Below are 17,878 nucleotides of genomic sequence, written 5' to 3'. Positions count from 1 at the left end.
CACTTTCCTCATCCACAATTCTTTCATCCTCGCTCAAATTAATGGGGTAATCATCGCTCTCGCTGCTGGTGTAAACAATGTGAGGAGCCCTTCAACCTGTGACGTCACGCTAATTCCGGTACAGGCAAGGCTTTTTTTATCAGCGACCAAAAGTTGCGAACTTTATCGTCGATGTTCTCTACTAAATCCTTTCAGCAAAAATATGGCAATATCACGAAATGATCAAGTATGACACATAGAATGGATCTGCTATCCCCGTTTAAATAAGAACATTTCATTTCAGTAGGCCTTTAAATATTAAATAAATGCGATCAAAAGTCATCTAATTTAATGGACCACAATGGAAACAAGCCTTTTGGCTTTTTGTGCCATCCATTTGCCTTTTTAAAGCATTACATGGATTCAATTCTTTAAGATGTCAATAAACTTCTCAATCAATCAATCAATCTCACAATGGAGCGTATGGGAGCCGTTCAATTCTGTGTATAGAGCCCCTAAAAAGAGCATCCAAACACCTCCATTAAGGTTGTATATACAAACCCCGTTTCCATATGAGTTGGGAAATTGTGTTAGATGTAAATATAAACGGAATACAATGATTTGCAAATCATTTTCAACCCATATTCAGTTGAATGCACTACAAAGACAAGATATTTGATGTTCAAACTCAAAAACTTTATTTTATTTTTTGCAAATAATAATTAACTTAGAATTTCATGGCTGCAACACGTGCCAAAGTAGTTGGGAAAGGGCATGTTCACCACTGTGTTACATGGCCTTTCCTTTTAACAACACTCAGTAAACGTTTGGGAACTGAGGAGACACAATTTTCAAGCTTCTCAGGTTTAAGTGTTTGATGAGCATTCCTCAACTTTATCAGTATTTATTGCCACCTTTCCCAACTTCTTTGTCACGCGTTGCTGGCATCAAATTCTAAAGTTAATGATTATTTGCAAAAAAAAAAAAAGTTTATCAGTTTGAACATCAAATATGTTGTCTTTGTAGCATATTCAACTGAATGTGGGTTGAAAATGATTGGCAAATCATTGTATTCCGTTTATATTTACATCTAACACAATTGCCCAACTCATGGAAACGGGGTTTGTACATGATGTAAGTGTATATATAAAGTAGTAACAGGCACATTTATAGTAACATTTAATATTTACGTATTTTGCTTATACGCGGCGCATTACTTTTTTTTTTTTCAACAAACAAAAATCAGACATTACTACATCTTAGGGAAGACATGTTTGTTTTTAATCTCTTTGTACATTTTGACCAGTGTGGATATAATAAAGTATGTCATATTTTCAAACAAATAGAATAGAACATAGGCGGATAAGTGAAGCCAATAAGTGATGACTTCCTCGGTTGTGTCTCCTCCAGAGGCGCATGCAGCAGATCATGACACAATGTTTCTTTGCTGCCAAATCCAAGCTTGATGGCAGACTGGGCTTCTTTGACCTGATTGGCTGTGACTTCATGGTGGACGAGGACTTCAAGGTGAGATATTTGTGTGGATATTTGACATATATTGTAGGGGTGTAACAGTTTGTCTTAACAACGATTCATTCCAGAATTTGTGGTTGCTGTTGCGATTCAGTGAAGATATTATTATTTTTTTAGAACAATACGATTCGAAACGATTCAGTAAATTTAAATAGATTCAGTAACGATTTAGAAATTTAAAAAATTAATAAAAATCAAGCAGTGTTATTGTGAAATGAATACTGGATATTGGACATTGCAGGTGAGTATTTCTATATTCCTGTTATTTCTTGTTAGGGAATTATGTATAAATTAATTATGGATACAAACAAGCAAGTAAACAACAATTAATAGTCAATGGACTTTACGTGTTACAAGTTGAAAAATGTATTCGGGTGTTACCATTTAGTGGTCAATTGTACGGAATATGTACTGTACTGTGCAATCTACTAATAAAAGTTTCAATCAATCAATCAATCAATGCATTCACATCTTATTTGGATGAAGTGCAACCAACACTTTAGGTTGAATTAACAAGAGGTTTTTTTTGATTGATTGAGACTTTTATTAGTAGATTGCACAGTGAAGTACATATTCCGTACAATTGACCACTAAATGGTAACACCCCAATACATACTTGCCAACCCTCCCGTTTTTAGCGGGAGAATCCCGATATTCAGCGCCTCTCCCGACAACCTCCCGACAGAGATTTTCTCCCGACAAACTCCCGGTATTCAGCCGGAGCTGGAGGCCACGCCCCCCCCAAAAAAAGTCTGCCGCAGCTGCGATTGGACCTGACCAGCCTCCGGGTACAAGTACTGGAGTACCAATTGCTTGCCAGGGAAGATCTTCCCCAGGAAGCAACGATTGACCCAATAGGTTTTTCAACTTGTTTAAGTCGGGGTCCACTTAAAGTGATTCATGATACAGATATATACTATCAGATATACAGTGGGGCAAAAAAGTATTTAGTCAGCCACCCATTGATTGTCAATGGGTGGCCGACTAAATACTTTTTTGCCCCACTGTATACTATCATCATCAGGCCCGGCCCTAACCAATCTGGCGCCCTAGGCAAGATTTTAGGTAGCGCCCCCCAACATCGGCAGTGAAGTGTATATACTCACAAGAAACGGAATAGCTTTGTCTTAGACCTTTTTTTTTACTTAAAGAAAGCAAATTAACAATCAGAATAGTTAACAAGATAAAAAAAAATATGGATAAATAAATGAATACAAAAAATAAAAAATTAATATATGAAATACAATATTTTTTACATACATAAACACAAAATAAAATGTGTCAAGTTGCATAAAATAAATTAAAAATACAATATAAATAAGGCACTGCACAAAACAAGATATCAAACCAGTATGACTTTAACAACTATATTACAGAAAAAGAGGATCCTACAGAGTTCTCTATTAGTGCTTTTTAATATTGCATTAACTAGAATGACTTACAAATTACTGTACACCAGGGAGTACTGTAATTACCTAACGTTACATTAATATTTTCCATAATAATTTAGCCCCCTCCACAATATTAACCCGACTTTAAAACAGAACTAGCTATTTATTGATTAGCAATTGCCGAATCATGTAACATTAGCTTAATGCTAAAAAGCCAGGTTACTATCACATTCTGTAACAGACAAATAATTTAATGTAGGCTAACGTTACCTACCTGCTACTTCTGTCTTTTTCTCGTTTCTCCTCTTCTTTTCTCTTTTTTCTTCCCTGGGCACCTGACAGTTTTGGCCGTTTTGACATCTTGTGTTGATTTTTTTATGTGGTGACGTCCAAAAAGAGTCATGATACGGGAAGGGAGGGGGCGCACCGTGCGGAGAGAGAGAGAGAGAGAGAGAGAGAGATCAGAAGGCATAAGAAAAAGTATCTGCATTTGATTGTTTACATTTCATTATTAGCAATCCGGGGAGGGTGTTAGTTTAGGGTTGTAGCTGCCTGGAGGTGAACTTTTATTGCGGTTTTGAAGGAGGATAGAGATGCCCTTTCTTTTATACCTGTTGGGAGCGCATTCCACATTGTTGTGGCATAGAAAGAGAATGAGTTAAGACCTTTGTTAGATCGGAATCTGGGTTTAACGTGGTTAGTGGAGCTCCCCCTGGTGTTGTGGTTATGCCTTTTCTGCTCACATTTTCAACATTCAATCAGTTTTCAATAAAAGTACAGTAACCAACATTATAAGAGCAGATTTACCTGCTAAATAAAGTTCCCCGACACGGCCATACAGTATCTGTTCTCCGCCCTGGCGTCGCAGATGAAGGAAGGTGTGCCAGGTGTGCGGAGGCATGTACTGTATGTCCCCTCATCCCTGTTGATGGTGTTGGACCATCGCTTCCTAATTTCCATTGCTTCCTTAATCCATCTCTTCTATTTATTCATTTCTGATGTAATGACTTCTCCTTGGATGCCAGCTGTTGTGTAGTTGCTTCATGTTGTTGTGTTCCGGAAGTCGATGCGTCGGCGTTAATTGCTCCGCAGTCACTTCTTTCGTGTCCCTCGCGTCCTTTGTAGCTCAAAGTTGTGTTGCGGCTTTATATTATTTTGTTGTCGTTATTATTTGTCGGGTCTTTTGCAATTGTGCTGTAGCTGAAAGTTGTATTGCTTTGTCAGGTTGAAACACTGATGACATCTATTAATCAGACAAGAAGCAAGGAATCATGCAGGGACAGAGTTCAATTTAGCTCAAGAGGAGACACGTATTTCGGGCTGTATTCTAGTTACAGATCCAAACTACGTTCTAAAAATCAAGCCCGCGCGCATCCTCTATTTATTAGGAAGGTCCCTGTTACATCACTGAAGCTGTCGTTCAGGGATGGGGGTGATCTCGACAACTCCAGTTAGACACAATATATGATTATAGAATAAATGAAAATTAGTTGACGCAGGTCATATCGCCTTGTCTCTGCTCTGTCTGCGTCACGGCGGTGTTCGACCTTGGACATCAGCAGGCCGAGTCTGGACACAACACTAATAAAGACAATTGGCAATCTTTTGGATTGCCAGTATGCACAGATACAAAAATACCACTTCAGCACAATTGACAATAATTTATATCAACGGCCGTTAAGTATAAAGTTATGGTGATAATATATACATAATTATTCTAACAGCTTTGTGATATTGTCTCATCGCATTTGCATTTATGACCTTTCTATGTTTGCCATTTTTGTTTTGATGACGCCAGAGACTGGCAAACTAACTAAAACTGACTAACCTTTAAAGGCCTACTGAAATGATTTTTTTTTATTTAAACGGGGATAGCAGATCCATTCTATGTGTCATACTTGATCATTTCGCGATATTGCCATATTTTTGCTGAAAGGATTTAGTAGAGAACATCGACGATAAAGTTCGCAACTTTTGCTCGCTGATAAAAAAAAAGCCTTGCCTGTACCGGAAGTAGCGTGACGTCACAGGAGGAAGGACTCCTCACATTTTCCCATTGTTTACAATGCAGCGAGAGAGATTCGGACCGAGAAAGTGACGATTACCCCATTAATTTGAGCGAGGATGAAAGATTTGTGGATGAGGAACGTGAGAGTGAAGGACTAGCGTGCAGTGCAGGACGTATCTTTTTTCGGTCTGACCGTAACTTAGGTACAAGGGTTCATTGGATTCCACACTTTCTCCTTTTTCTATTGTGGATCACGGATTTGTATTTTAAACCACCTCGGATACCATATCCTCTTGAAAATGAGAGTCGAGAACGCGAAATGGACATTCACAGTGACTTTTATCTCCACGACAATACATCGGCGAAGCTCTTTAGCTACTGAGCTAACGTGATAGCATCGGGCTCAAATGCAGATAGAAACAAAATAAATAAACCCCTGACTGGAAGGATAGACAGAAGATCAACAATACTATTAAACCATGGACATGTAAATACACGGTTAATAATTTCCAGCCTGGCGAAGCTTAATGCTTTTTTTGATTGATTGAGACTTTTATTAGTAGGTTGCACAGTGAAGTACATATTCCGTACAATTGACCACTAACTGGTAACACCCGAATAAGTTTTTCAACTTGTTTAAGTCGGTGTCCACTTAAATTGATTCATGATACAGATATATACTATCATATATACTATCATCATAATACAGTCATCACACAAGATAATCACATTGAATTATTTACATTATTTACAATCAGGGGTGTGGAGGGAGAGGGGGGGTAGGATATGGACAGCAAGTAGTGGACATAGAGAGAGAGAGTGAGAGAGATCAGAAGGCATAAGAAAAAGTATCTGCATTTGATTGTTTACATTTGATTATAAGAAAAAGTATCTGCATTTGATTGTTTACATTTGATTATTAGCAATCCGGGGAGGGTGTTAGTTTAGGGTTGTAGCTGCCTGGAGGTGAACTTTTATTGCGGTTTTGAAGGAGGATAGAGATGCCCTTTCTTTTATACCTGTTACTGTTGCTAACAACGCCATTGAAGCTAACTTAGCTACGGGACGGCAGCGGCGGCGGGCGTAGTAGCTTTCGACGACACCCCGGCCGCCATCAGAGTTGGCAAGAAACATATATTTCCCCAAAGTTACGTACGTGACATGCACATAGCGACACGCACGTACGGGCAACCGATCAAATGTTTGGAAGCCAAAGCTGTACTCACGGTAGCGCGTCTGCTATCCAACTCAAAGTCCTCCTGGTTGTGTTGCTGTAGTCCGCTGCTAATACACCGATCCCACCTACAGCTTTCTTCTTTGCAGTCTCCATTGTTCATTAAACAAATTGCAAAAAATTCACCAACACAGATGTCCAGAATACTGTGGAATTTTGGGATGAAAACAGAGCTTTTTGTATTGGATTCAATGGGTCCGAATACTTCCGTATCAACCATTGACGTCACGCGCATACGTCATCATACATAGACGTTTTCAACCGGAAGTGTGGCGGGAAATTTAAAATTGCACTTTATAAGTTAACCCGGCCGTATTGGCATGTGTTGCAATGTTAAGATTTCATCATTGATATATAAACTGCGTGGTCGGTAGTAGTGGCTTTCAGTAGGCCTTTAATGTCCTCATCATTAAAAGTGTATTAAGTCTACCGTTCTCAAATTCAATGTATTCCTTTTCTAGTATCAATAAAATCGATCGATTTTTCCGGAAGGCAAACTTGCCGAGCACAGATTTGAATCTCAGAAATATATATCGATATATTCATTTATATTTACACCCCTAATATACAGCCATTATCTCTTAAACAACAAGGTTTGGCTCTTGGAGATGAACTGTAATCCAGCTCTTCACATCAACTGTGAGGTGCTGAGGGAGGTCATACCCCCCGTTGTGGTGGAGACACTAGGTAGGTGCATTCAAAATGACACATTTGCCACGTTTGTTGGTTTCTGCTACTCTGCTTTTCAGATGTGACTCTGGAAATCTTCCACAAGCGTCTTCTCAGGCAGCGTATCCTTCCTTTAGCCAGTCAGAGGGGCTTTGTGCTCCTGTACGACGGACCCGATAGCTCAGCTCTGACTTGCAAGAAAAGGCATCGTAGACGGAAACGGAAACAATCGTAAAGTCACTACAAAGAGCCAACACCGCAGCTCAGTGGGCAGAGCTTCAGATGGCAACATTGGCCCAAACAAGACCGGTTGTTCTCGAATGGAGCTCAAACTGAGTATACGTGCACTCTGCAGCGTCCTTCACAGGATGCAGATGTGCTGAAACAAACACATCTACCGTGTTGCTGACTTACACTTACCAGTGACAACAACTAACCCTCTTCTAATGCATACTGATTGAAGGCACAAAAAAAGAATGCAAACATACATATTTTAAAGCAACAATGTACCATAACTGATCTAAAATAACAGAAGTTGGTGAGTGAGTTAGATTTTGAATATCCAAAAGTTTTGCCACCAAGCTAATTATTAATTAAAGAATACTAATTTGTTTTAGAAAGACTTGTGCCCACTGTGCGGGGCATATGTATCAGGAACAAATTTGAACCAACTGACAATTTCCATATCTATGTTTTACAACACATGCGAGTTATACCGTTTAAAATTTGAAAAGAGTTACTATTATACAGTAGGCCTGCTTGCGGAGCAATAGCGGCCTCTAGTGCTACAAAGCAGCAATAGCATTGCATTTTGATACTGTACGTGTGTGACTATTATTCTTACACACTGGTATTGTATTTTGAAGAAAAGCAACCATTATTATTTCAAAGTACAGTATTTAAAAATGTGAATGTAAAAAAGTTAAATGACTTTTTGGGGTACTAAATTACAGTTCTGTGTTTAGAAAATAATTGTGTAGTTTCCAATATTGTTTATTACGACAAAAGAAATTGGATTGAATGTTTAACAAATAAAAAAATTTAAAACCTGGTTTATTTTTTAAATATTTTTGAAAAAAAATAGGAATATACAGTAATATTATTATAACAAATTGGTCATGTCTTTCTGTTAGCTACTAAACTACATTGTCGAGAAGTGTCTGTATGAGTTATTTAGTTACATTAAATACAGGGGTAGCGTTGAAATGAAAAAAAGTATTTTGTGAAAAATATGGAAAAAAAATTCACCAAGTCAGAAAAAACTTGGCTCCAAGTACTACCATAATGACCAACATTAAATCATAGTAGCATAGGAGATTATTAATTAATAAGATTAAAGTACCAATGATTGTCACACACACACTAGATGTGGTGAAATTTGTCCTCTGCATTTGACCCATCCCCTTGGGGAGCAGTGGGCAGCAGCGGCGCCGCGCCCGGGAATCATTTTGGTAATTTAACCCCCAACTCCAACCCTTGATGCTGAGTGCCAAGCAGGGAGGTAATGGGTCTCATTTTTATAGTCTTTGGTATGACTCGGCTGGGATTTGAACTCCAACCTACCGATCTCAGGGCGGACACTCTAACCACTAGGCAACTGAGATGGCCTAAATATTAATTAAAAACAAGGCAGAGGTTCTATTTAACAAGTATATTTAATATGTTTGGCTACTGTAATATTACGCACAGTTTGAACGGTAACACCGTTTTGGAATATTTCAGTGATTCTTTGGCGCACTACGAGATAGAGCCCGCATACCACTAGTGGTACGGGTACTACGGTTTGACAATCACTGTTCTGAGGTATTTTTGGATGTTCGTAATGACAGTACTCTTTCACTAAGAATTATTTTACGTATAGTGGTATTTTATATATTGAATAAAATAAGAATTATTTCAAAGCTAAATATATGAAAAAGTAGTTACAAAAATTACATTAATTGCATTATTGTCAGCCCCTAACCGCAGTACCTATCATATGATCTGATCCAGTGTCTTTTCCACTTTTCAATCACTGTAGGGTGTTGTATGTTGAAACATGCATGCATTATACATATGTAAATATATCCTTATTTAAGAAAATCTGAAAAATGAATAGGAAATCTAATTTACAAATGGTAACTTATCATTAAAAAATAATACAATATCATAAATAAATATTTTATTATAAATTGTTTTTTAACCTCAGATCATTTTGGTCATGTCACACATGTTGCTAGGCAGAGTTCATAGGGCTCAATCACCCAAAGGCCAATGAGAAAAAAACTTGGGCTGATGGCATCATGTTAAAAAAATCAATCAATCAATCAATGTTTATTTATATAGCCCTAAATCACAAGTGTCTCAAAGGGCTGCACAAGCCACGACGACATCCTCGGTTCAGAGCCCACAAAAGGGCAAGGAAAAACTCACAACCCAGTGGGATGTCAATGTGAATGACTATGAGAAACCTTGGAGAGGACCGCAGATGTGGGTGACCCCACCCCCTCTAGGGGAGACCGGATGCAATGGACGTCGAGTGGGTCTAGCATAATATTGTGAACGTCCAGTCCATAGTGGATCTAACATAATAGTGAGAGTCCAGTCCATAGTGGGGCCAGCAGGAGACCATCCCGAGCGGAGACGGGTCAGCAGCGCAGAGATGTCCCCAACCGATGCACAGGCGAGCGGTCCACCCGGAGAAAAGAAAAGAAATGGCAGATCAACTGGTCTAAAAAGGAGGTCTGTTTAAAGGCTAGAGTATACAAATGAGTTTTAAGATGGGACGTAAATGCTTCTACTGAGGTAGCATCTCTAACTGTTACCGGGAGGGCATTCCAGAGTACTGGAGCCCGAATAGAAAACGCTCTATAGCCCGCAGACTTTTTTTGGGCTCTGGGAATCACTAATAAGCCGGAGTTCTTTGAACGCAGATTTCTTGCCGGGACATATGGTACAATACAATCGGCAAGATAGGATGGAGCTAGACCGTGTAGTATTTTATACGTAAGTAGTAAAACCTTAAAGTCGCATCTTAAGTGCACAGGAAGCCAGTGCAGGTGAGCCAGTATAGGCGTAATATGATCAAACTTTCTTGTTCTTGTCAAAAGTCTTGCAGCCGCATTTTGTACCAACTGTAATCTTTTAATGCTAGACATAGGGAGACCCGAAAATAATACGTTACAGTAATCGAGACGAGATGTAACGAACGCATGAATAATGATCTCAGCGTCGCTAGTGGACAAGATGGAACGAATTTTAGCGATATTACGGAGATGAAAGAAGGCCGTTTTAGTAACACTCTTAATGTGTGACTCAACGAGAGAGTTGGGTCGAAGATAATACCCAGATTCTTTACCGAGTCTCCTTGTTTAATTGTTTGGTTGTCAAATGTTAAAGGCCTACTGAAATGCGATTTTCTTATTTAAACGGGGATAGCAGGTTTATTCTATGTGTCATACTTGATCATTTCGCGATATTGCCATATTTTTGCTGAAAGGATTTAGTAGAGAACATCGATAAAGTTCGCAACTTTTGGTCGCTGACAAAAAAGCCTTGCCTGTACCGGAAGTAGCGTGACGTCACAGGTTGTGGAGCTCCTCACATCTGCACATTGTTTACAATCATGGCCACCAGCAGCGAGAGCGATTCGGACCGAGAAAGCGACGATTACCCCATTAATTTGAGCGAGGATGAAAGATTCGTGGATGAGGAAAGTGAGAGTGAAGGACTAGAGGGCAGTGGAAGCGATTCAGATAGGGAAGATGCTGTGAGAGGCGGGTGGGACCTGATATTCAGCTGGGAATGACTAAAACAGTAAATAAACACAAGACATATATATACTCTATTAGCCACAACACAACCTGGCTCATATTTAATATGCCACAAATTAATCCCGCATAACAAACACCTCCCCCCTCCCGTCCATATAACCCGCCAATACAAATCAAACACCCGCACAACACACTCAATCCCACAGCCCAAAGTACCGTTCACCTCCCCAAAGTTCATACAGCACATATATTTCCCCAAAGTCCCCAAAGTTACGTACGTGACATGCACATAGCGGCACGCACGTACGGGCAAGCGATCAAATGTTTGGAAGCCGCAGCTGTGTACTCACGGTACCGCGTCTGTGTATCCAACTCAAAGTCCTCCTGGTAAGAGTTTCTGTTGTCCCAGTTCTCCACAGGCCAATGGTAAAGCTTGACTGTCATATTTCGGGAATGTAAACAATGTAACACCGGCTACGTGTTTGTGTTGCTGCAGCCGACCGCTAATACACCGCTTCCCACCTACAGCTTTCTTCTTTGCTGTCTCCATTGTTCATTAAACAAACTGCAAAAGATTCACCAACACAGATGTCCAGAATACTGTGGAATTTTGCGATGAAAACAGACGACTTAATAGCTGGCCACAATGGTGTCCCAAAATGTCCTCTACAATCCGTGACGTCACACGCAGACGTCATCATACCGAGACGTTTTCAGCAGGATATTTCGCGCAAAATTAAAAATTGCACTTTAGTAATCTAACCCGGCCGTATTGGCATGTGTTGCAATGTTAACATTTCATCATTGATATATAAACTATCAGACTGCGTGGTCGGTAGTAGTGGCTTTCAGTAGGCCTTTAAGGTGGTATTATTAAATAGATGTCGGTGTCTAACAGGACCGATAAAAAACACAAATATAATAACTTACTCTCAAAACAGAAAAAAGAATATGGTTCTTATCAATTCAATCACTGATCTGTATTGATGACAAAGTACCTATTTGTAAAGAAGGGAAAAACTGTGCCATCTGCTGGAGCAAAACTAGATAATGTTGGCCTTTTCTGTAAGTCAGGCATGTCCAAAGTGCGGCCCGGGGGCCATTTGCGGCCCGCAGGTCATTTTTTAATGGCCCCACGGCCCATTTCAAAATACGATTAAAAAAATTAAAAACATTAAAAATGGTATAAAAGAGCAAACAGGTGAAATGTAACAAGAAAATGTTGCAATGTTTACTCTAATAACACAAAGCTGCCATGCAGGCTGTTTCTTTCTTTAAAAAATAATAATGAATCAAAATCAATGTCATTATGAATTATTGACCTGGCTCCAATTACGTCACATTAAATATTGCACTTTGAGATATTTTTTGGGGAAAATGTTGCATATTTTGTGTTTGCCATATAAAAAATGTAGCTTTTTAAAAAAAAAATTTTAAAGAAGGGCCTAAAACGAACAAACAAAAAACATAAACAACAATACAACGTATAATCAGGGGCGGCGTGGCGAAGTTGGTAGAGTGGCCGGGCCAGCAATCGGAGGGTTGGTGGTTACTGGGGTTCAATCCCCACCTTCTACCATCCTAGTCACGTCCGTTGTGTCCTTGGGCGAGACACTTCACCCTTGCTCCTGATGGCTCCTGATGGCTGCTGGTTAGCGCCTTGCATGGCAGCTCCCGCCATCAGTGTGTGAATGTGTGTGTGAATGGGTGAATGTGGAAATACTGTCAAAGCGCTTTGAGTACCTTGAAGGTAAAAAAGTGCTATACAAGTATAACCCATTTATCATTTATCATTTATAATTGACAGATAGATCTGAAGTTGATCTCGAGATTATTGTGTTAAAAGTAAACAGTAAAAATAAAAAAGTAAAAAAATTATAATTTATTTTTTAACACTTTAATGAGTAGGACCCTTTTGGTTCCCCAATCATTTTTGTGTGATTTGTTTTTAAGTGTCATTGCTCAAAAAATAATAATGAATTAAAATCAATGGTGTTATGAGTTATTGACCTTTTTAAGGCTCCAACTATTATATAATCTGAAATATTCCTCTTAAAAATTTTATTGGGTGAAAATATTGCATATGTTGTGTTTTTTCCATAAAAAACAGGGTTTTCTTTGACAGGAGCATACGACTTAAATCTTTAAAAACATTATATTGACAGATAGACCTAATATTGATCTAGAGATAATAATACTGAATAATGACACATTTTAAATATTTTTTGGACCAAAACCCTTTGGGGTCCCCGGGATCAAGCCTGAGTGGAGGCCTTAATGTATATTTTTTATAAATATATTGTATTGGTTTTTAAAATAGAAAAATATCAAAATGGCCCCCGCTTGCTTTGATTTTTCAGTGTGCGGCCCTCAGTGGAAAAAGTTTGGACACCCCTGCTGTAAGTGATGCACATGTTCTTCATCTGGACAACAATGTTTGTGCCCCCACAAACAAAAGAACCGCAGCTTGTGTGGAAAGACAACAACGTGCAGTCAGCAGATGTTTAAAAATTCTAAGTATAAATAGCAAGAAGAAGAATTGTGGGGCCTGCTTGGCTTGCTTAGTGGATAATGCAAAGTTGTTTGGAAATAAGACGCAACAAATGTTTACTGGTTGTGTGACAGCTTGTAAAACAAGCACTGTTTAGTTTGTCCAAAACCAAGATTAGCGTCAGCTGACAGGAAGGAAGAAACAACCACATCGTGCATCACCATGTCTTTGACTTCAATTCCTCTTCTGACACCTTTGCTCGGCCAGCCTAGATGGAAACTTCGAAAAAAGAGGGAACTAGAGATTAGTTTAGCCGCCCCTCCTCCTTCCCCTCCTTGTCTCATCTGCACAATATCCTCTTTTGGGGTCTTTTCTTGTTGGAGTGTGGCAAACACACACAGTAGGGATGAGAGTCTGAGAGCCGAGCATAGGACAGGAGGAGATCTGGTCCATGATGGGATGCTGCAGTGTGACCCAGAGGCACACCGGAGTGGACGAGGTGGGTCCTGATGAGATCGAACTAATGGAACTCTCTGGGGACAATTTGGGGTAAGCTACCGACACTTGAACGCATTCATAAGACGCAATAGTATGATTTGCTGCATTAATTGTACTTAAGTGTTTTGTTTGGGACATCATTGTTGTCTTGTTGTGTTCAATACAAACATGAAGTTATCGCCTGGGATTTACTCGACTATACCTGGCAAGTGAAGTGAAGAGGTGCTGACTTGAGTAGGGGATTACTACAAATAACACATTACTACAATGCAATAATACAATCCTACAGTACAATAGATTACTACAAGGCAATAATATAATACAGTATAATGGATTACTACAAGGCAATAATAGAATACTACAAGATAATATATTACTGCGACACAATATAATTACTCAAAGTCAAAAATAGATTACTACAAGACAATATATTACCACTAGGGATGTCCGATAATGGCTTTTTGCCGATATCCGATATTCCGATATTGTCCAACTCTTTAATTACCGATACCGATATCAACCGATATATGCAGTCGTGGAATTAACACATTATTATGCCTAATTTGGACAACCAGGTATGGTGAAGATAAGGTACTTTTTAAAAAAATTAGTAAAATAAGATAAATAAATTTAAAAAATGAAAGTACAACAATATAAAAACAGTTACATAGAAACTAGTAATTAATGAAAATGAGTAAAATTAACTGTTAAAGGTTAGTACTATTAGTGGAGCAGCAGCACGCACAATCATGTGTGCTTACGGACTGTATCCCTTGCAGACTGTATTGATATATATTGATATATAATGTAGGAAGCAGAATATTAATAACAGAAAGAAACAACCCTTTTGTGTGAATGAGTGTGAATGGGGGAGGGAGGTTTTTTGGGTTGGTGCACTAATTGTAAGTGTATCTTGTGTTTTTTATGTTGATTTAATAATTAAAAAAAAAAAAAAAAAAAAAAACGATACCGATAATAAAAAAAACGATACCGATAATTTCCGATATTACATTTTAACGCATATATCGGCCGATAAAATCGGCCTGCCGATATTATCGGACATCTCTAATTACCACACAATAATAGATCACTACAAGACAATAGATTATTACAAGACAATAATGTATCATTATGAGACATTAATAGATTACTAAAAAACAATAATATAATCATGCAAGATAATACATTATTGCAAGACAATAAAACCCTACACTGCAAAAACTGAAATCTAAGCAAGATTAAATATCTCAAATAAGGGTGATATTTGCTTATTTTCTGTCTGATAAGATCATTCTTCTCACTAAGCAGATTTTATGTTAGAGTGTTTTACTTCTTTTAAGGGTTTTGGTCCTAAATGATCTCAGTAAGATTTTACAGCTTGTTGCTGAGATTTTAGGCAAGGCAACTTTATTTGTATAGCGCTTTTCATACACAAGGCAGACTCAAAGTGCTTCACAGACGACAAAGTGAAATGAAAGAAAATAAAAGCAAAATTAAAATGCAGACAATAAAAATAAAAAACAGTGCGGACGTTAAAAGTTAAAAGATTCAAAGATTTAGCTGAAAGCTAAAGTGAACATAAACGTTTTCAGTCTAGTTTTAAAAGTAGTCAGAGTTGGGGAAAGTCGGACATCTTCAGGAAGTTTATTCCAGCTATTTGTTGCATAGTGACGGAATGATGCTCTCCCTTGATTGGAGTTTACTCTTGGAACCGCTAACAGATTGGTCTCAGAAGATCTTAGTGATCTAGAGGGCTTATATAGTGGGAGTATATCAGTGATATACTAGACCATGTAGTGATTTATATGTGAGCAGGAGGATTTTGAAATCAATTCTCTGATGTACAGGGAGCCAATGTAAGGATTTAAGAATTGGTGTAACATGCTCACATTTTTTTTTGGTCTTTGTTAGAACTCTAGCAGCAGCGTTCTGAACAAGCTGTAGCTGCCTGACAGTTTTTTTGGGAAGACCTGCAAGGAGACCATTACAATAGTCTAGCCTACTGGTAATAAAGGCATGTACAAGTTTTTCTAAGTCTTGAGCTGACATGAGCCCTCTAAGTCTTGTTACATTTTTGAGGTGATAGTAGGCCGATTTTGTTACTGATTTGATGTGACTGTCGAAATGTAAATCAATCAATCACTCAATCAATGTTTATTTATATAGCCCTGAATCACAAGTGTCTCAAAGGGCTGCACAAGCCACAACAACATCCTCTGTACAGAGCCCACATATGTCAGAATCTAAAATAACCCCAAGATTTCTGGCTTTATTTGAGGTTTTCAGGGACAGTGATTGAAGGTGTTGGATGACTTTAAACACTTCTTTTTTGGCACCAAAAACAATTATCTCAGTTTTTTATGACCTATATTGAGTAAAACATGCTTGGAACTAGAATATCAACTGTTGCAAAGCTGTGTCATCAACACTCACAAGTATAAAACTACTTTTTTAAATAATAATTTCTTATTTCAATCATGAAAAAAAAAAAAAATTAGCATGTGACATTTCTAACAATTTTGAACAGAAAAGGTTCATGCACATTCAGATAAATTCTTCAAAATTACAATAGAAAAAAATTTTGGCCGGTGGGCCGGGCTGTATATATGCGTACTAATTGACTGAAAAAGTACGCACTTGGCGTGATGATGTCATGTTATCCATGGAAAAATGCATTTTTAGACAATATGATTTGTCTGAGCGGCTAGGAGACCCCGAGAGTAACAAGCGCTTGCCTTGTTGCCTTTCCATTAAGAACAATAAATTTGTTTTTAGTATAAGTTTGCTGGTTTCAAGAAATGTAATGCCGAGCGCATATCATTATGTCAAGATAATGGCACTAGCATTTACTTCATTTAAGAATATTTTTCAACATATTGAGCAAAAAGGTCTCTTTTTTTTTCTACCAATAAAAGTGCACTAGTTATTAGTGAGAATATACTTATTTTAAGGTATTTTTGGGTTCATTGAGGTTAGTTAATTTTACTTGTTTTGGAAAGTCTTGACAAGCCAAATTTTCTTGTTCTATCGGCAGATAATTTTTCTTAGTTCAAGTAAAATACCACTAATTTTTGTATGTTTTTTTGTTGTTTTTGAACACTGACTTTTTGCAGTTTACAATACAAAAATAAATCCCTACAAGACAATAATATATTATTACGGCCGATAAATGCTTTAAAATGTAATATCGGAAATGATCGGTATCGTTTTTTTTATTATCGGTATGGTTTTTTTTTTTTTTTTTGTTCTTTTTATTAAATCAACATAAAAAAACACAAGATACACTTAACAATTAGTGCACCAACCCAAAAAACCTCCCTCCCCCATTTACACTCATTCACACAAAAGGGTTGTTTCCTTCTGTTATTAATATTGTGGTTCCTACATTATATATCAATATATATCAATACAGTCTGCAAGGGATACAGTCCGTAAGCACACATGATTGTGCGTGCTGCTGGTCCACTAATAGTACTAACCTTTAACAGTTCATTTTACTCATTTTCATTAATTACTAGTTTTTATGTAACTGATTTTATATTGTTTTACTTTCTTTTTTATTCAAGAAAATGTTTTTAATTTATTTATCTTATTTTATTTTATTAATTTTAAAAAAAAAAGGACCTTATCTTCACCATACCTGGTTGTCCAAATTAGGCATAATAATGTGTTAATTCCACAACTGTATATATCAGTATCGGTATCGGTTGATATCGGTATCGGTAATTAAAGAGTTGGACAATATCGGAATATCGGATATCGGCAAAAAGCCATTATCGGACATCCCTAATTACAAGACATTAACTACTCTAGGACAATAATTGATTACTACAAAAAAAATAGATTACAAAACAATAGAGAACTGCAAGATTATAGATTATTCCAAGACGATCATAAAATAGACTTTTATTTATCCCACAGTGGGGGAATGATGTTGCAGTGCAAGTTTTTACATATAGTGACAGAAGTAAAACGTACTGAAAAACCAAAAAATAGACCACATATATAACATGTTTAGATAAATAATAGATACAATATAAAGTCCGTAATGCACACCATGATAAAAGATCAGAGTAACCACATAGGTGCTTTGTACATTTGGCTCAATAAAGTTTGTCTAAGTCTAAATTTTATGGCTGTGGGTAGAAAGGACATGTGGTAACGCTCCTTACTACGAAACAATAATAAAGCACCACAATACAATAGATTATTCCAAGACAATACTAGATTACTCCAAGAGAATACTAGATTACTACATGAAAATAATAGATTACTACAAGACAATACTAGATTACTACAATAAAATAATAGACTGCTAAAAGA

At 37.6% G+C, this 17,878-nt stretch overlaps 2 protein-coding genes across 3 annotated transcripts in view; both read left to right on the top strand.

The window, feature by feature from the left end:
* ttll10 (tubulin tyrosine ligase-like family, member 10) overlaps nucleotides 1-7,776 on the top strand; it is an 82,206-nt gene extending 74,430 nt beyond the window's left edge. For both annotated transcript variants that reach the window (XM_062054551.1, XM_062054550.1), the window contains 3 exons: nucleotides 1,390-1,506; nucleotides 6,739-6,832; nucleotides 6,895-7,776. In XM_062054551.1, the coding sequence (XP_061910535.1) occupies nucleotides 1,390-1,506; nucleotides 6,739-6,832; nucleotides 6,895-7,049 (366 nt within the window). In that variant the 3' untranslated portion in view covers nucleotides 7,050-7,776. The remainder of the gene's footprint in view (nucleotides 1-1,389; nucleotides 1,507-6,738; nucleotides 6,833-6,894) is intronic.
* A 5,617-nt stretch (nucleotides 7,777-13,393) lies between these two features.
* LOC133654287 (rho guanine nucleotide exchange factor 7) overlaps nucleotides 13,394-17,878 on the top strand; it is a 74,528-nt gene continuing 70,043 nt past the window's right edge. The window contains exon 1 of the mRNA XM_062054541.1: nucleotides 13,394-13,606. Coding sequence (XP_061910525.1) covers nucleotides 13,509-13,606 — 98 coding nt within the window. The 5' untranslated portion in view covers nucleotides 13,394-13,508. The remainder of the gene's footprint in view (nucleotides 13,607-17,878) is intronic.

This window comes from Entelurus aequoreus, linkage group LG07, assembly GCF_033978785.1.
Source record: "Entelurus aequoreus isolate RoL-2023_Sb linkage group LG07, RoL_Eaeq_v1.1, whole genome shotgun sequence".
Classification (NCBI taxonomy): Eukaryota; Metazoa; Chordata; class Actinopteri; order Syngnathiformes; family Syngnathidae; genus Entelurus; species Entelurus aequoreus.
The sequence above is the reverse complement of the archived record's forward strand: the minus strand, read 5'-3'. Positions and strand labels throughout refer to the sequence as shown.